The 14,985-nt window shown below is 54.5% G+C and overlaps 1 protein-coding gene across 2 annotated transcripts; it reads left to right on the top strand.

The window, feature by feature from the left end:
* Window positions 1-2,863: 2,863 nt before the first annotated feature.
* On the top strand, window positions 2,864-10,847 carry CDX2 (caudal type homeobox 2). 2 transcript variants are annotated; one of them, XM_077155875.1, is made up of 3 exons: window positions 2,864-3,757; window positions 7,278-7,419; window positions 8,777-9,015. In XM_077155875.1, the coding sequence occupies exons 1-3, from the start codon at window positions 3,214-3,216 to the stop codon at window positions 8,913-8,915; spliced, it is 825 nt and encodes a 274-aa protein (XP_077011990.1). In that variant the 5' UTR covers window positions 2,864-3,213; the 3' UTR covers window positions 8,916-9,015. The 2 variants fall into 2 exon arrangements, with proteins under 2 accessions (XP_077011990.1, XP_077011989.1); XM_077155874.1 differs by having other exon boundaries at window positions 2,870-3,757; window positions 7,278-7,423; window positions 8,777-10,847.
* The last annotated feature ends 4,138 nt before the right edge of the window (window positions 10,848-14,985 follow it).

Below are 14,985 nucleotides of genomic sequence, written 5' to 3'. Positions count from 1 at the left end.
TGGGGCCCAGCTGCGGCCCCAGGTCACCCCTAGTCCCAAGGTTCCCCTGTGAGTTTGTCTCTCCCAGAGTGAGTTCACAGGTGGGAAACTCGGCCTGGCCAGCAGGTAGAGGTCACAGGGCAGTGGGAGTGGGTCCCTTCCTGGAGGCAGCACCGCTTGGGCTCCAGGGCAGGCCGCCCGGCTCTTAGAACACCACCCAGCACCTCAGGCCCACCAGCATGGGGCCCCGATGCCGTGGCCTTCCGCCGCTCCCCAGGCCGCACACCTGTACTCCCAGCAGGAGGAGCCGCCCCTGGTCAGGGTGGGCCTACAGATGACAGGCACCGGCCATCCGCCTGCCGGCCCGCCACTGTCACATAAAAGTTCGCTGTGACACAGCACACCCCCCCCCCGACCCCCGTCAGCCATCCAGCCCCTGCAGGGACCCAGCCAGGCCTACTCTTGACTGGGAGCACCACCGGGATGCGGGGGCGACGTTTCTACTCTGGGGAATCTGTCCAAGGACATCCTTTGCCGGCTCCTTTATCCTCACCGAACAGCACTGAGAGCCTGGGCAGGGGCCAGGCTACTGCCACTGGGGCCTATTTTTGCAATGAGGGACACCAGCTGGTTTCCACAATGGGGTCCTTTCCCCCAGCCCCGGCCCTGCCCAGTCTGGGTCCTGGCGTGACCCGCAGGGCCAGAGCCGCCCTGGCCGCTCCCCACCCAGATGGGCGCGCAGGCCACAGCCCATTCTCTTCTGCAGAGCACAGAGACACAGCTGGAAAACCGGGACAATTAGCCAGCGGCCGGCGGCCGGGGCCATAAAAACCCAGGAAGCGGCCACCGCAGGGCGGAGGGGACGGCTGCCCCCAATAAAGCGATTGTTCCAAAGAATGCCCGGATTCCGAAGACACGGGCCCGCGCCCCGGCCGCCTCTTGGAGAGCGCGGGCCTGGGAAGGGGCGTGGGGGACAGAAGGAGGGGTCGTGTCTCCAGGAAGAGGAAGATGTTTGCTAGATCAAAAGTGCACAGCGCTCACCAGTTAACCGCCCACATTCCCAACCCACCTGGACTGTGGACACCCCCTTTCTTTCCTCATCACTACCCAGTGACCTGGGTTCTGTAATAGGGTTTGCAATTTATTTCTGATTTTTTTTCTCGCAATGTCCTATGGCGCTTAGTTGTGCCTCTTGAATGCTCCCCTCCTCCACTCTTGGGTGAGGCAGGGTTGAATGCCCCCCACCCCCACCCTTACCCCTGGCTGTCTCCAACTTACCCGTTTTCTTTAAGAAACACAGAAGCCTGGAGGAAGCAGCGAGCACGCGATTCTGAGGCCTGGGCTAGTTCTGATCCCTGTTGGGCCTGTTCACAAGATGCACCTTAGGGGCTGTCACCTGTAAAATGGGGAGGGTAACAGCGCCGGCCTTGTTCCCGGTTCCAGGCAGATGTGAAGATCGGGGGAGATAAAGGGGGGCCACTGGAAAGCCCTCCAGAGATGACAGGATGAAAACGATGGCGAGGCGTGCGGGAGAGGAGCGCTGGACACTGACCACGGACAAGTGCAGGCCTGGAGGACGGCAGCTAGAGCGCGGGGTCGCAGAGCGCTCAAAGCCACCCACTCAGCCCGCCCGGCCGTCAGCGCACACCCGAGTCTAGCAGCGCCATTCGGGGCTGCCAAAGGAGACAGACCACAATCGCTGGCTCATTCCACGTGGTCCCTAAATGAACACAGGCGCGCAGAAGACAAATCTCGCGGCCCAGGTGCCCGTGCCCAGGCAGTGTCCAAGCCGGGCCGCGCAGCGCCCCTCCCCTCCGCGGCTGCCTTCAGCTCTGGGTCCTCGGACACCCCGCTTTGAAAATTTGAGGAGACCCTTTGCCAACCCTTCCCCACGTTGGACCTTCTCAGAAGCGATATTCTTATATGACTTGGGATTCCCTTCCCATCCCTTGCATAGGAAGAACAATTTTCCTTGGGGGATGTTTTACTTTGTAACGGAGAAAGTGTTTTCGTTTTTAAGACATAGATGTGTAAATAAATTCTAGGTGGTATTAGCAAAAACTAGGTGGTATTAGCAAAAACTCTAGGCTTCTTTTTCCTTGATTTTTACGCACTCATTTCAGTATAGCAAACATGTGAGTGCAGCTGGCTGAATTTTCACAAACTGAACACACCGGGTAGTCAGCACCTTGCTCAAGAAGATCATGGCGGCACCCTTCAGTGCTGCAAGCCTGACTTTACTACATGCTCCTTGGTTCTGTAGTTTAAAAAAAGACTTTTGACTCTTGAACTGTAAGTGCTTTATTTTTAAAATGTATTAATTTAACTGAAATCCCAGCAGGCAGCTAGGGTCATAATTTTTCTCGTGCAGAGGGTGAGGGATTTCCTTGAGCAAGAAAATAAGGAATTCATGGTGACAGTTGTCTGCGGGCTTGCAGTCGCCTGGGGTAGGCGCGCAGGGCGTGAAGTAACCCGCCCACCTCTTCTGGCTCCGCTGTCAACTCCCGAGTGGGTCAGAAACGTTCTCATCAAAGTAGTAGCTTCCTTTTTCTTTTCTCTTTGGGGTAGAAGGAGTTTCCTGGCCGGCCCCTTCCCTGCAAATGCATAAGCAAGACATCGCCTGTCTCCAACCCGGATTCCCACCAAGATCGCTCTTTCTCTCGCGCTCTCTTTTGCAAGTCTCTTGATTCATTCTTTGAACCTGTGATTGGAGGTTAAAGTGCACAGGGCTGGAAGGAGGAAGCTCTTAACAATAAAGGTTTAGCTGTGATCAGGTCGCTGCCCTCTCGCGAGCTCCCCCCTTATCTTTTAAAATGCAAATCGTGTTTGGGGAGGTTGCGTTTGGGGTGCGCGCTGCGCCTCGACGTCTCCAGCCATTGGTGTCTGTGTCATTACTAATAGAGTCTTGTAAACACTCGTTAATCACGTAAGGACGCTGGCCAGGGACTCCGCACGGCAGCCTGTGGCGGGTCTTCCCCGCCTCTGCAGCCTACTGGGAAGGAGGTGGGAGGAAAGAAGGAAGAAAAAGAGAGGGAGGGAGGGAGGAGGTAGGCCAGAGGGAGGGACCGCCTCGGAGGCAGAAGCGCAGCGAGGAGCCAGCGGAGCAGCACCGGCTGAGGCGCAGCCACCCGCCGCTCCTGGCACCCCCTGCCCCCTTCCCTCCGCGCGCCCTGGCAGCCTCCAGCATCCGCCCCCAGGCAGTATGGTGAGGTCTGCTCCTGGACCCTCGCCACCATGTACGTGAGCTACCTCCTGGACAAGGACGTAAGCATGTACCCCAGTTCCGTGCGCCACTCCGGCGGCCTCAACCTGGCGCCGCAGAACTTTGTCAGCCCCCCGCAGTACCCGGACTACAGCGGTTACCACGTGGCAGCCGCGGCTGCGGCGGCCGCGAACTTGGACAGCGCGCAGTCCCCGGGGCCGTCCTGGCCGGCAGCGTACGGCGCCCCGCTCCGAGAGGACTGGAACGGATACGCGCCGGGGGGCGCCGCGGCCGCCGCCAACGCCGTAGCGCACAGCCTCAACGGAGGCTCCCCGGCCGCCGCCATGGGCTACGGCAGCCCTGCCGACTACCACCCGCACCACCACCCGCACCACCACCCGCACCACCCGGCCGCCGCGCCTTCCTGCGCCTCGGGGTTGCTGCAGACGCTCAACCCGGGACCTCCCGGGCCCGCCGCCACCACCGCCGCCGCCGAGCAGCTGTCCCCCGGCGGCCAGCGGCGGAACCTGTGTGAATGGATGCGGAAGCCCGCCCAGCAGTCGCTGGGAAGCCAAGGTAGGCGGCGGCGCCCCGCGGGAGGGCGCCTTGGGAAAGGGCCTGCCGGCAGCTGACTGCCGGGTGGCCGGCGCGACCAGCGCGCACAGGGGCGCCAGGACGCGTTCTGGGAGTTCTGCAGCAGGCGCGGTGGGGGGCAGATTCAGGGCCTCTGGTCCTCGGGGCTACTCTCGCCATCGCGCCTGGGCTGGCGGGGCGTCGGGAAGTGTACAATTTGGGTCTCATAACCCCGTGTTCTGTTTAGAGTAAAGGCGAGAGTGGGGGAATCTCCCCCTTTCCAAGGGCTCTTCATTCACAACGCGGGACACCCTCGGGCAGCTCCTGGGAAAGTTGGTGTGAGCACTGCGGGACCCGAGCTGAGCCGCGTCCTCCCCACTTACATCCGCCCGAGATCGCCCCGTGCTCAGCTCCCCGCCGCGGAGAACAGGGAGCCTCTAACTCCCCCTACCCCCAACCCCCGGACGGGGCGGGAGGGCTCTGGCCCCTTTCTCTCTGTGTTCTCTTTTCACATCTGAGCCACCGAAGAAGGAAGGTGGCCTGGGCGCTCGCCTTATGTGGGGCTCAGGGTATGGAGCCTGAGACTGCGCGGGCCAGGTTTGGCAACTTGGGCCAATTCAAGTGATCCCTGCGAGGAGGAGGGAAGCCGGGGAAGCTGCTGCCGCTGGAAAGAAGGTGCCGGTCCCAGGATTAAAGGGAGAGGGGGCGTTCTCCAGTCTCAGAACCTTTGATCTGCCAAGGAGTTATTCCAAGGAAAAGCTGGAGGGCTAGGAACAAGGGTCCGGCCGCCGGAGTGCTCTCGCGTCTGCCGAGAGAGCAGGGGAAGGGGCGGAAACCCGGTGGAGACTAAGGCGAGTGAGGCGCTGCTCCAGATGCGTCATTTCTCCCGAACGTCTCTCTCAGAGAGCGTGGGACTCTGTGCGCGCGTAGGTGTGTGTTTTCCAGAAGCTTGTTGGGAAGATGTCCCCGCAAACTCCCTGGGCTCGCCGGACATTGGCTCCGCGTCTGGCGTGGGGCTGGGAGTCTAGGCGGGCTGGGAGCGCGAACCCGGCTGGTGCGGGAGTCCTGCCGGCGCTCCCCTTCGGTTCCAAGGCTCTTCTCCCCCACCCTCTGCGCTTCCGCTCCCCGCCCCCTCCTTGCGGGCCCAGCCCGCCCCTCACGCAGGTTATGGCCGCTTTTGCAGAGGTTTATGGCCAATTACAGCCGTATAAACCTGGGCAGCCGTTGGCGGCTGTCTCTGGGCATTCTGCGTCACTCGGCACATGCCGGGGCAGAAGCCCCCAGGGCGAGGCCTCGCGTGGGCCTCGCAGTAGCGACCTGGGCCCTTCCCCAGAGAAGGAGCCCCCACGCGGGTCCGGCTACAGAGCCTGGCGCCGGCGCGGCTGGCGGGGGGACGCGGGCGGCCTAAGGGACACAGTTTTGCGCGTCCCAGAAGAGTGTCCCTGGGGCTGGGGCCGGGGCTGAGGCGGGGTGGGGGGTGGGGAGCCGCGGGAGCCCAGGCCGCGGGGTCAGCAGATGAGAGAGCGCTGTGAAGTCCCGCGAGGAGGTGGCAAGGCCGCGGTCGGCGCCGGGCGCCCTTGTGATGTTAATGTGGGGAGGCCGCGGCCCGCGGGCCAGAGCCTGACTCCTCTGCGGAGCGTCATCTGTCAAGGGGCGGAGGGGGAGTAGGGGGCGGTGTGCGGTCCGGCCCGCTTTGATATACACCTTCCCAGCCCTGCCATTGTCTCTTTTAGGGCCCGGAAAGAGGGTGGTGACTTTCGCAGTCAATAATGAATTCTGACAAGTCCCTCTCATCCCTCCCCTCCTCCAGTCCCCTCCTTAGTTCCCAGGGGGTGCGGGGCGCCTCTTTAGGCCCTTGGGACGTGGGCCACTGAGAGCACAGCGTCGATTTCACCGCGTTCCTCAGAATTGAAAGGGCAGCCCTCGAGCAAGTATCGCTCCCGGGGTGTTGGCCTACTCGGTAAACTTCCCTGCGTCCTGTTCTCGGGCCCTGGAGATGTCCCTTGTGACTCCAACCTGGCGCCAGTGCCAGCTCCGCCTTACACTATCCGCGTGACGTTGTCTGAGTCTCAGTTTCCTCGTCTGCGCAGAGGGGCCAGCGCCCGCGGCAGCCTCGGGTGGGCTTGGGGCGGGCCGCGTGGGGCCGCGCCCACCAGGCCGAGGGCGCTGGGGCCGTGTCAGGGGCCTTTACTGCCCTGGCCGGCGCGGGGTCGGGGCCGCAGCGCCCATTCAAATGCGCCAGCCCCGCCGTGTTTATGTTAATGTACCCGGCGGGAGGGGATGAAAGCCGGGCCGCCATTTGCTCAGTAGTGGTAATTCAAACAGAATGCGGTGGTTATTAAGGCATTGAAAGGGCTTTTCTTTGATAAGATCGCCTTGTCCTGCATTGTTTGCGGCTGTGTTCCCCTTTCAGCGGCTCGGGGGAGCTCCCTCTGATCCCGCCTGTATCTTCCCAGGGCGCTTTTGTTGTGGGTTTGCAAAGGATTTTACCTGAACAAAGTCGGCCCGCGGAGCATTCTACACCTCCAGGCACCTCCCAGACCCCTCAGATCCCCCGAAGGGCCGGGGCGCCGGGAGATCGGTTGAACCTGTTCTGCTGCCCGCAAACCCCGACCCCGGGCCGAGCGCGGGAGAAGGGCTCCTGCCCGGGCCAGACTCCGCCGAGCGTCAGCCCCGGCCTGCTCCCAAGGCGTCGGCACCACATGTCAAGGTCCTTCAGTAAAGCGATCAATCCAAGATTTAATATGTTGACTCAATCCAATGAACAGAGATCACTGGTTAGGATGGCTCTGGCTGGTTTGCAGTGGATATTAGTGGGGGATTAGAAGGAAAAAGTGCCAATCCCCAGACCTGGTTCTGCCAGGTAGAAATGGTCCCCAGTGGGAGGCGTGGGTGCTTCTGCCCCCTGGCTTAGCTCAGAATCCCACTGGGTGGGCCTGGGGCTGGGGGCTGGGGGTGGTGAGGGTGTTTCTGGCGACTTGAGGGAACCGGTCCGTTCCTGCACCCCACTTTCCTCTTCTACTAAAGCAAACAGAACATAAACAGCCTCCCTCCCCCCCCCCACACACACACACGCATGCACACGCACAGACATACATCCACCACCGCAGCTGTTTTCGCCATGGGCTCCCTTCTCTGGCAGGCCTGAAAATCTGCGCGGTCCTGGGAAGCCCGCTACTCCACCCCACCCCCTCTTCCCTTTGGGCTTAGAGCCGCCAGCCCTATTTCGGTTTACCAAAAGGGTGGCTGTGTCCTGCTATCTTCTGTGTCGATGAGGTTTTGTGTTTCTTAATTTTTAAAAACCACTTAACCTCAAGGTGAGTTTTGTGGCCCCCACCGACCCCATCCCCTCCCCCGAGGGCCCACTAGGGGGTCGTGTCAGACTTAGCAGGAAACAGCCAACCCCAGGCCCCCCGGGGTGGTGGAGGAAGAGAAATGGCCCTTGGGTTAGGGAGGTTTGTCATTACCCGTGACTGATGGGCCGCCTGGTGGTTCTCGGCCCTAACTTCTCTGTCCTCTGCAGTGAAAACCAGGACGAAAGACAAATACCGCGTGGTGTACACAGACCACCAGCGGCTAGAGCTGGAGAAGGAGTTTCACTACAGCCGCTACATCACCATCCGGAGGAAAGCCGAGCTGGCCGCCACGCTGGGGCTCTCCGAGAGGCAGGTGGGGACCTCGCGGCTCCCCGGAGCCTGGGTGCTGCCCGCAGAAGGGCACAGCGGGAACTCCAGCGGGAATTAGAAAACTAGGTCTCAGAATCCACGTCAGGGGACAGAAATCCTAGAATGAGCTGGGACTCAGAATCAAGGGATTGAGAAAAACTTCTCAACCGAAAGGGGGAAGAGAGAAATGAGACAAAATAAAGTGTCAGTGCTGAGAGATTCCAAACAGAGTCAAGAGGTTATCCTAGAGGTTGTTCTTACGCATTATACAGATAATCCCTTTTCAGTTTAAGATGTATTAGAGAGGCTGGAGGGAAGTGCCTGAAACTAGAGCTGTGTTCCAGTAGCCATGTTTCTTGAAGATGATTGTATAATGATACAGCTTTCGCAGTGTGACCATGTGATTGTGAAAACCTTGTGTCTGATGCTCCTCTTACGGTATGAACAAATGAGTAAAACATATGGATTGTAAATAAATAAATAATTGGAGGAGCAAATATTAAAATAAATAGAATGGAAAAAAAAAAGAATCCATGTCAAAAAAGTGGGTGACTTCAAGCTGGAGGGGGGGAGCGCATGTTCCCTCTGATTCTTTCCTCCCAATTCTAGTAACATATGCCACCTAAAATCTTTTTTTAAAGCCTCCCTTCACCTTTAGTTGTTTTCTGATGTTTATTGAGTATCTTTTTCTTTCTTGGGAGATGTGGGAGGTGCAAGACAAAGCCTGAGAGTGTTAGTTTAATCCAGAACTTTATTCAGGTCCATAAAGTCTTATTAAAGACCTATTCTGTTTGTGCCAAGAACTGTGCCTGAGGAAAAAAACATATATAAGACCCAATCCCTGCTCATAAAAGCTAAAAGAGCAAGGTTTGCTTAATGAAAACGTTATAGTTGGGGGTGGGGGGGAGGAAACAGGCCAAATGCATAGCTAGGACACCAAATCTCATGTTCAGTTCCAAGGTTTAGCCTTGAGGGGCCAAAGGTTGTCATTTGAAGTGCACCCAGCACTGGCCTCCCTCTTGCTTGTTGTACAGAGGGACTTGGAGTTTCAGTTTTCCTTGGTTCTGAGGCTCTGGGCTTTTCCAGTAAAGATGCAGATAAAGGGTGCTTTGGAAAGGAACCAGGGGAGCAAGGAGAGAGGAAGGCTCTTTGCACGAGGCTGAAATGGGCTTGGGAAGGGCTCCAGTACCAGGCATTTATGGGGCTATTCAGTAAAAAAAAACTTCTGGGTTTGGGGTCTTTCCTTCTCTAGTTGGAGGGGGGCCTTGGTGGGTGATCTTGGTACTTGCCCTGGGTACTGTTCCTCTTTTTCCCTCATGCCTCCTTCTTCACCACCTTTTGTCTTTTCCACTTCTAGGTTAAAATTTGGTTTCAGAACCGCAGAGCCAAGGAAAGGAAAATCAACAAGAAGAAGTTGCAGCAACAGCAGCCACCGCCACCGCAACCCCAGCCCCAGCCCCAGCAGGGGCCTCTGCGAAGTGTTCCTGAGCCTTTGAGCCCTGTGTCTTCCCTGCAGGGTTCAGTGCCTGGCTCTGTCCCTGGGGTTCTGGGGGCGGCTGGGGGGGTGTTGAACCCCACTGTCACCCAGTGACCCACGGTGGCCTGCAGTGGCAGAGCAATTCCAGGCTGAGCCATGAGGGGCACGGACTCTGCCTCAGGGGAGGCCCCCCAACCTCCTGCCCCCAAAGGTCCTCCTCATCTAACTCTCGAAGGAAACCTAGGTGTCGGCAGTAAAGACAAGTGGGGTTGGGGTCCTCAAGGAAGATATCCTCCCAGATTTTGACTTTTTCCCATCTGACACCTCTGGCGAGTGGGGAGACAAGAAGTGACCAGAGAGGCTTCATTCAGTTTTGGCAGAAACATCTCCTGGGCCAGCTCCGCAGACCAGACTTTCAGCCCCCTCCTTCCCAGCTGTGCCTGCAGTGTTGCATCCCTGGTGAGCACCGAGAAGAGAAACCTACTGTGGGAAAGGCAATGCTGTTTGCTGAGATGCCTGCTGCCTGCCCGCTGCCTTGGGAGGGCCGGCTGACCCCCCTGCCTGAGGGGACAGGCCACATTTAAACTGTGGGGACCAGAGGCGGCTCAGATGGAAACCTGGGCCTAAGACTGCAGAACCCCCAGGTGGCCTGGCTCTTTCTTCCCCTTCCCAGACCAGGCTTGGCTGGTGGACCTGGGGGGTGTGGCGGAAGGGGGCGGCGACTGGACTCCAGACCTGGCAAGGGGGCCCTGGCAGGGCCTTGTTTAGAAAGTCTGTCACCAGAGCCTCTCTGGGCTGGATGTATGTCAGTGCTATAAATACCAGAGCCAACCTGGACTTCCTGTCCCTTCACAGTCTCGGGTTGATGAAGAAGGGGGTGTGCGGTGTTTGTTGTTTGTTGCTCCTGTTTGGGTTGTTGGTCTGTGGAACATCCAAACCAGCATTTTTAAAAGCCTTCTGGATCCATGGGGAGAGGAATGATATGGTGAAGGGACATGGGGGTATTTCAACACAATTGAATTTTTTCTAAAAAGGGGTGGGGGGAGAAGAGAGAGATAAATGAGCTTTCCAGATTTCAGATGCTGTATTTATCTTCGTCGAACTCTAGAGTGATCTTTTTTTTGTTTTAATGAAATGCTTCCTCTGGTTGCAAACTGGAATTAGAAAGGTCTGGCAGGGGGTGGGGAAGCTTATCTGGACTGCCTCTTTTTACCCCAGAGCCTCAGAAGCCTGAGGGAGCAGGTTCTGTGCCCTTCCCTGCCCCCAAGGCAGAGCCCAGCCCTGGACTGCGGAATGCTTGGTTCTCCTGGGGGTGCCTTTGGGCGAGATGCACATCTGAACCGTCAATGGTTCTCAGCTTCCAGGAATTACAGTGCCCCTCATAGCATCTCAGCAAATCCGCACTGAGGATTGCCAACACCAGGCAATTTCCTTCATCCGTGGCTCCCTCCCTATGCCCCACAGTCCAGCCATTAAGTAAAAATGATTTTTACCCATGTTTTCTTAAGGCGACATGTCCCGGCAATATACTTTTCTGTGACTCGTGGCCACCTTTACTGAATATTCCCTTGAGCCGGGACTCTTAACAGCCGCACCCGGCTCCCGCTGGGTTTCCTGTCCCCATCCCTCCCAGCCTCTCCACGGACAGTCGAAGAGCCAGCACGTACACGAGGGTCCTGTCAATGGTGGTTGCTTGTTATCTCCTGACCCCCATGGCCCGGGCTGCACTCCCTGACGTTTTGGGTCGTGGAGGTCGTTGAACTGCGCGCTCCCAGCGGGGCCTGGGGAGAAGGGCCTTGTCCTCCTTTTCATCTTTCCACAAGCACCTAGGAGGCTTAATCAGCCCTCACCCGAGGGAGGAGGCCACCCGAGGGAGGAGGCCCCCCGAGGGCCGAGGAGGATGTGCAGAGCCCACAGCCTGCGGAAGGCATGAACACCCCCCACCCCAGCCCGTCCCCACGTGCGCAGCCCTCCCGGGTGGCGTCGTATTCCGCGACGCATTGAGAAAGGGGCTCTGCGGGCCGGGCCCGTGGGCGCCGTGGGCCACCTCCCGAGGGAAGAGGAACCTGTTGGGAGTCTGCCGGGCCAGGGCTCCGGTTTTTCGTGGCGGCCGATCCCTGCCACGCCCCGCACCCGGGCCGCGCCGCCGCCGCGGTTGCTATGCGTTGCCGTGAAACGCCTGTCAATAAAGCCTGTTTGGACAGTGGAGAGCACAAGGGCTGTTTACTTAGTGGTTAGAGGTTCAAAAGTCGGCATTGTCCCGCTGCAAGCGATTTCAAGTCTCTCCCCTGCCCGGGTCTCAGCCACTGCCCGACGCCCCCGCCCCTCGCCGGCGCGCGCCGCGGGCCCGGGGCGCAGGGAGGCCGCTCAGCCTGCTCTCGGCGCCGGGGCCCGGCTCCCGGCAAATTCCCAGCCTCCGGCAAGTGAGGCCACCGCACCGCGCCGAAGGGACACGGCGACAAGGCGCAAGCGGGCAGCGCCGCGTGAGGAGGTTGGGGGGAGGGGAGGGCTGCGCGGGGCGCCCGGGCGGGGGGAGTTTGGCAGGAGGATTCGGCGGCCGGCGCTGCCCACCTGGGCCGAGGTAGGGGCCCCGGGGGCGCCTCCCGCTCCGCTCCGGCCGCCAGGGGGCGCGCGCACTCTGGGAAGAGGTGGGGCCGAGGGCGCGCATAGGGCACCTGGCCACTGGCGTGGATCGGGAGAGAGCCCCGGGTCTGATGGCGCTGGAAGGTACAGGCTCCTGCGCCTCTCCGCGCTGGACTACCCCTAAACTTGGGCGCGGCGCAATGTCCCGGCCATAGCCTTGGACCTATTCAAACTAAATATAATAGGGCGATGCAAAAGTTTTGGTAACGGATGGTGGTGATGGCAGCACAGCATTGTGAGGGTAATTGACGCCACCGAATTGTATATTTGAAAGTAGTTAAAATGGGAAAGTTTGCTTTATATGTATGTTAACACAAAAAGAAAAGGTAATTCAAACTAAGGCAAGATTCTTGGATTTGTTGACTATTTGAGGGAAGCAAAATGAGGGAGGGGGAATGGCTATTTATCCTTCTAAAAAGGGTCTCTGCACGAAGTGTTTTGAAAAACAGTTATATGGACACGGTACCAATTTATTGGAAAGACTGGGAGATTAGGATAAATCTTGGAAAGAAATGTATCAGTATGGTGGAACTCGGGTTAAAAGGATGTATATAGAGAAAAAAACAGCTCAAGACTTTTTTGCAGGTAACAATCGTGGCTTTATCATATCCATCCTTTTTGGGTGCTAACCATATTAGTCTAGCAGCAATGAAAGTTTTAATGAGTTTTACTTTCTTTTTTAAAGAATGCTTATTGTAAATGGGATAGTCTCACGGAAAAAGAATGACCCCCACCATACAGCACACAAAAATAAGTGCTTATTGTGCTAACATGTACAAAACACGAATTTTCCCATTTTAACTACTTTTATGTGTACATTTCAATGATATTATTACGTTCACAAATCAGTTTCACTTTTCAATAATATCTAATAAGATGGCAATAATAATCAAGAAAACTAATCTTTGATAGCAACAATCATGACATTATTATACACGACCACTTAGATGGGAGAAAATAAGAGAGGGCACAAGCAGAAAATGAAAGGAATCTGAGCTACAGAGTAGCAAGAAGGGGTTACATATTCTTCTAAAGGACTTTGAGTTTGGTCCACCGTTTGCAGCTTGTTTTAGAGAATGTGCTGCTCTTTAGTAGCTGAATGACTTTGGGGATTTATAACCCCGACCTGCCATTCCTCATCTGTAATATGGGGATCAAAATTGTAGGTAAATGTATTTTTACAGCATATTTATGACTAGGCCCCAATAATGATATGAATTTTTACTTCCTCTACCATGAACCATCTATTTCAAAGTGCTTTTGAGGGTCCTTATTCAGAAACTGTGAACAAGGTAAACTTCCCAAATCACAGTACCAAGAAGTTTTTCTAATATACTCAGTTTTGCTTACTTTGTTAAAATTGCCTGTCTTTTGACTCTTGATTTCTACTGCCTGTGCCTCTGCATAAAATCCCATGGCGAAGCACTAATAACATTCCAGATGAGAAGAAGAGTTACTGATCTGCCTGGTTTACTTGCTCATCTCCCAGAAGAGATGCCCCAACCACTTCCTATATTTTGAAAACTGGTGGAGGTTGTAGTTGGGCCAGTTTGAAAGGGAATCTCCTTATAGCTATCAGAACACACTTAACTGAAAAGGGACAGATACTCTTAATTACATGGCCTTGAAAGTTTCTTTAGTTTGATACAATCCTCTCCCAACATCTCAATAGCAATTCTGTACTCTCCCAGGAGCCACACCAAGAAGTTGCTCTGGCTGTAATTCTTTAAGGCTGATTCATCCCTTATTTCTAGTCCCCATGATTTCCCCTTACATTGCAACTACAGCAGCAGATTATGTTAAATCATTTTTGTTTCGGAGAAGGGAAACATTCATATCTAAATCATGTAGATTAATTTGTATATATTTAAAGAGAACATTCATTTTCTTTAATACACAGACTGTATTAACTTCCAACCCCCATAACTCTTACCTTTAGTCCTTCCTTTTCCTTTCCCCTTTTCCCTCCGGCTCTTCTTTTTCAACAAAATGCATTACAATTCTAGGAAACCAGGCATGCTTTAATGATGCTAGCTAGGGGCTAGCTGAGTGATAGTGGGGCCAAAACGATCAATATCTTCTCTCCTTAGCTACAAATCAGAGGGAGAATACCTCTTATATCACATGTCATGACTATCTTGAAGATTATGAAATTAGATCTAGAAAAAAAAAAACTCCAAAATTCCAAATAAGGAAAACTGAATCTGTCAGTTTCAGAGATTATACCAACATTTGCCTTGACATTCTTCTTGGACGACTCAGTTCAGAGAAGGTGGGGGCAAACTCACAGGTGACCCCCTTAAGGCCTTATGTCTTTCTTACCCAAACATTACCTTTGTTTTGAACAACAGCATTTCCAAATTGGAATTTGTCTTTAACTGCAGTGGATACGACAATATCAACTAAGTTGCCAGAGCCCCGAAGTTAAATGGCCACTTTGTTAATCTTTCTGCAAGATCTTGGTGATTCTGCCCTGGAGAGCTCATGCATAAACCAGAGCACAACCAGCTTTAACCCATGAAGAAAACTTTCCTAAGAGGAAATGATGACCAAATTGTCCCATCACACACTTAAAAAAATAGTTTTCTTGGGGATTCCCAAAGAAGGCTGATCAGATACGTTCAGTATCTTGTTGGGAAATAGGCATCTCAGTCATTTCATGCATTTGAGCTTTAACTAAGAAAGAAAGCTTTTCTCCTTGCTCTGGTATTATCTCAGAACTTTCAGGATTGGCAACCTGCTATCATAGCCCTTTGTATCTACAATATGACAATAACAGGTTTTATACAAGTGGGAGTTCATAAATTCCTCTCCCATCTAAGGAAAGCAAACAATGAAAAAAATGTGGGAACTGAGGTCATTATAGCACAAACAGACAGTAGCTTGTTGTGTGGCCCTTAAATAATTTTCATCTATTGATTATTACTAGAACCAGCAACAAGGATTAAGTGCCTAAACCACAGACTGGAAGCTGTTAAAGGTGACCCTGGCAGGCTCTGCTTTTTACTACTGAAAAACAGTGTGTTGTCTTTCACTTTGTGTATCTAAAAGCAACAATCACAACAAAACTAGACACATTGGATTCTTTTTTCAGACCTCACTACACTTATGCTAAAATATGTGTGCTTTGCAGGAAAAGAAAGAAAAAAAAAAAGCACAGAAGAACGAGGCAATTAAGCCAGAACCAGGGGCCATTGTCCAATAAACAGCAATATAGAAATCTATGGGAGAACAAAAAGACTGATTGTTTGGAGGGAGCCCACAAATACAAACCATAAAAACACAGTTTCTCTCAACCCTCTTTGTTAAAAAATGCATATTTCAGAAATATAAACTCCTTCAATTATTCTCATTTGTTCCATTGTAATTTTCTTCGTATCTATTTCACATAACCATTTCTATTCTTTCAGAGATCTGTAAATGATACATTTTTATATGCATGGCCC

This window comes from Tamandua tetradactyla, chromosome 4 (assembly GCF_023851605.1).
Source record: "Tamandua tetradactyla isolate mTamTet1 chromosome 4, mTamTet1.pri, whole genome shotgun sequence".
Taxonomy (NCBI): Eukaryota; Metazoa; Chordata; class Mammalia; order Pilosa; family Myrmecophagidae; genus Tamandua; species Tamandua tetradactyla.
This window is presented reverse-complemented; position numbering and strand designations above follow the sequence as displayed.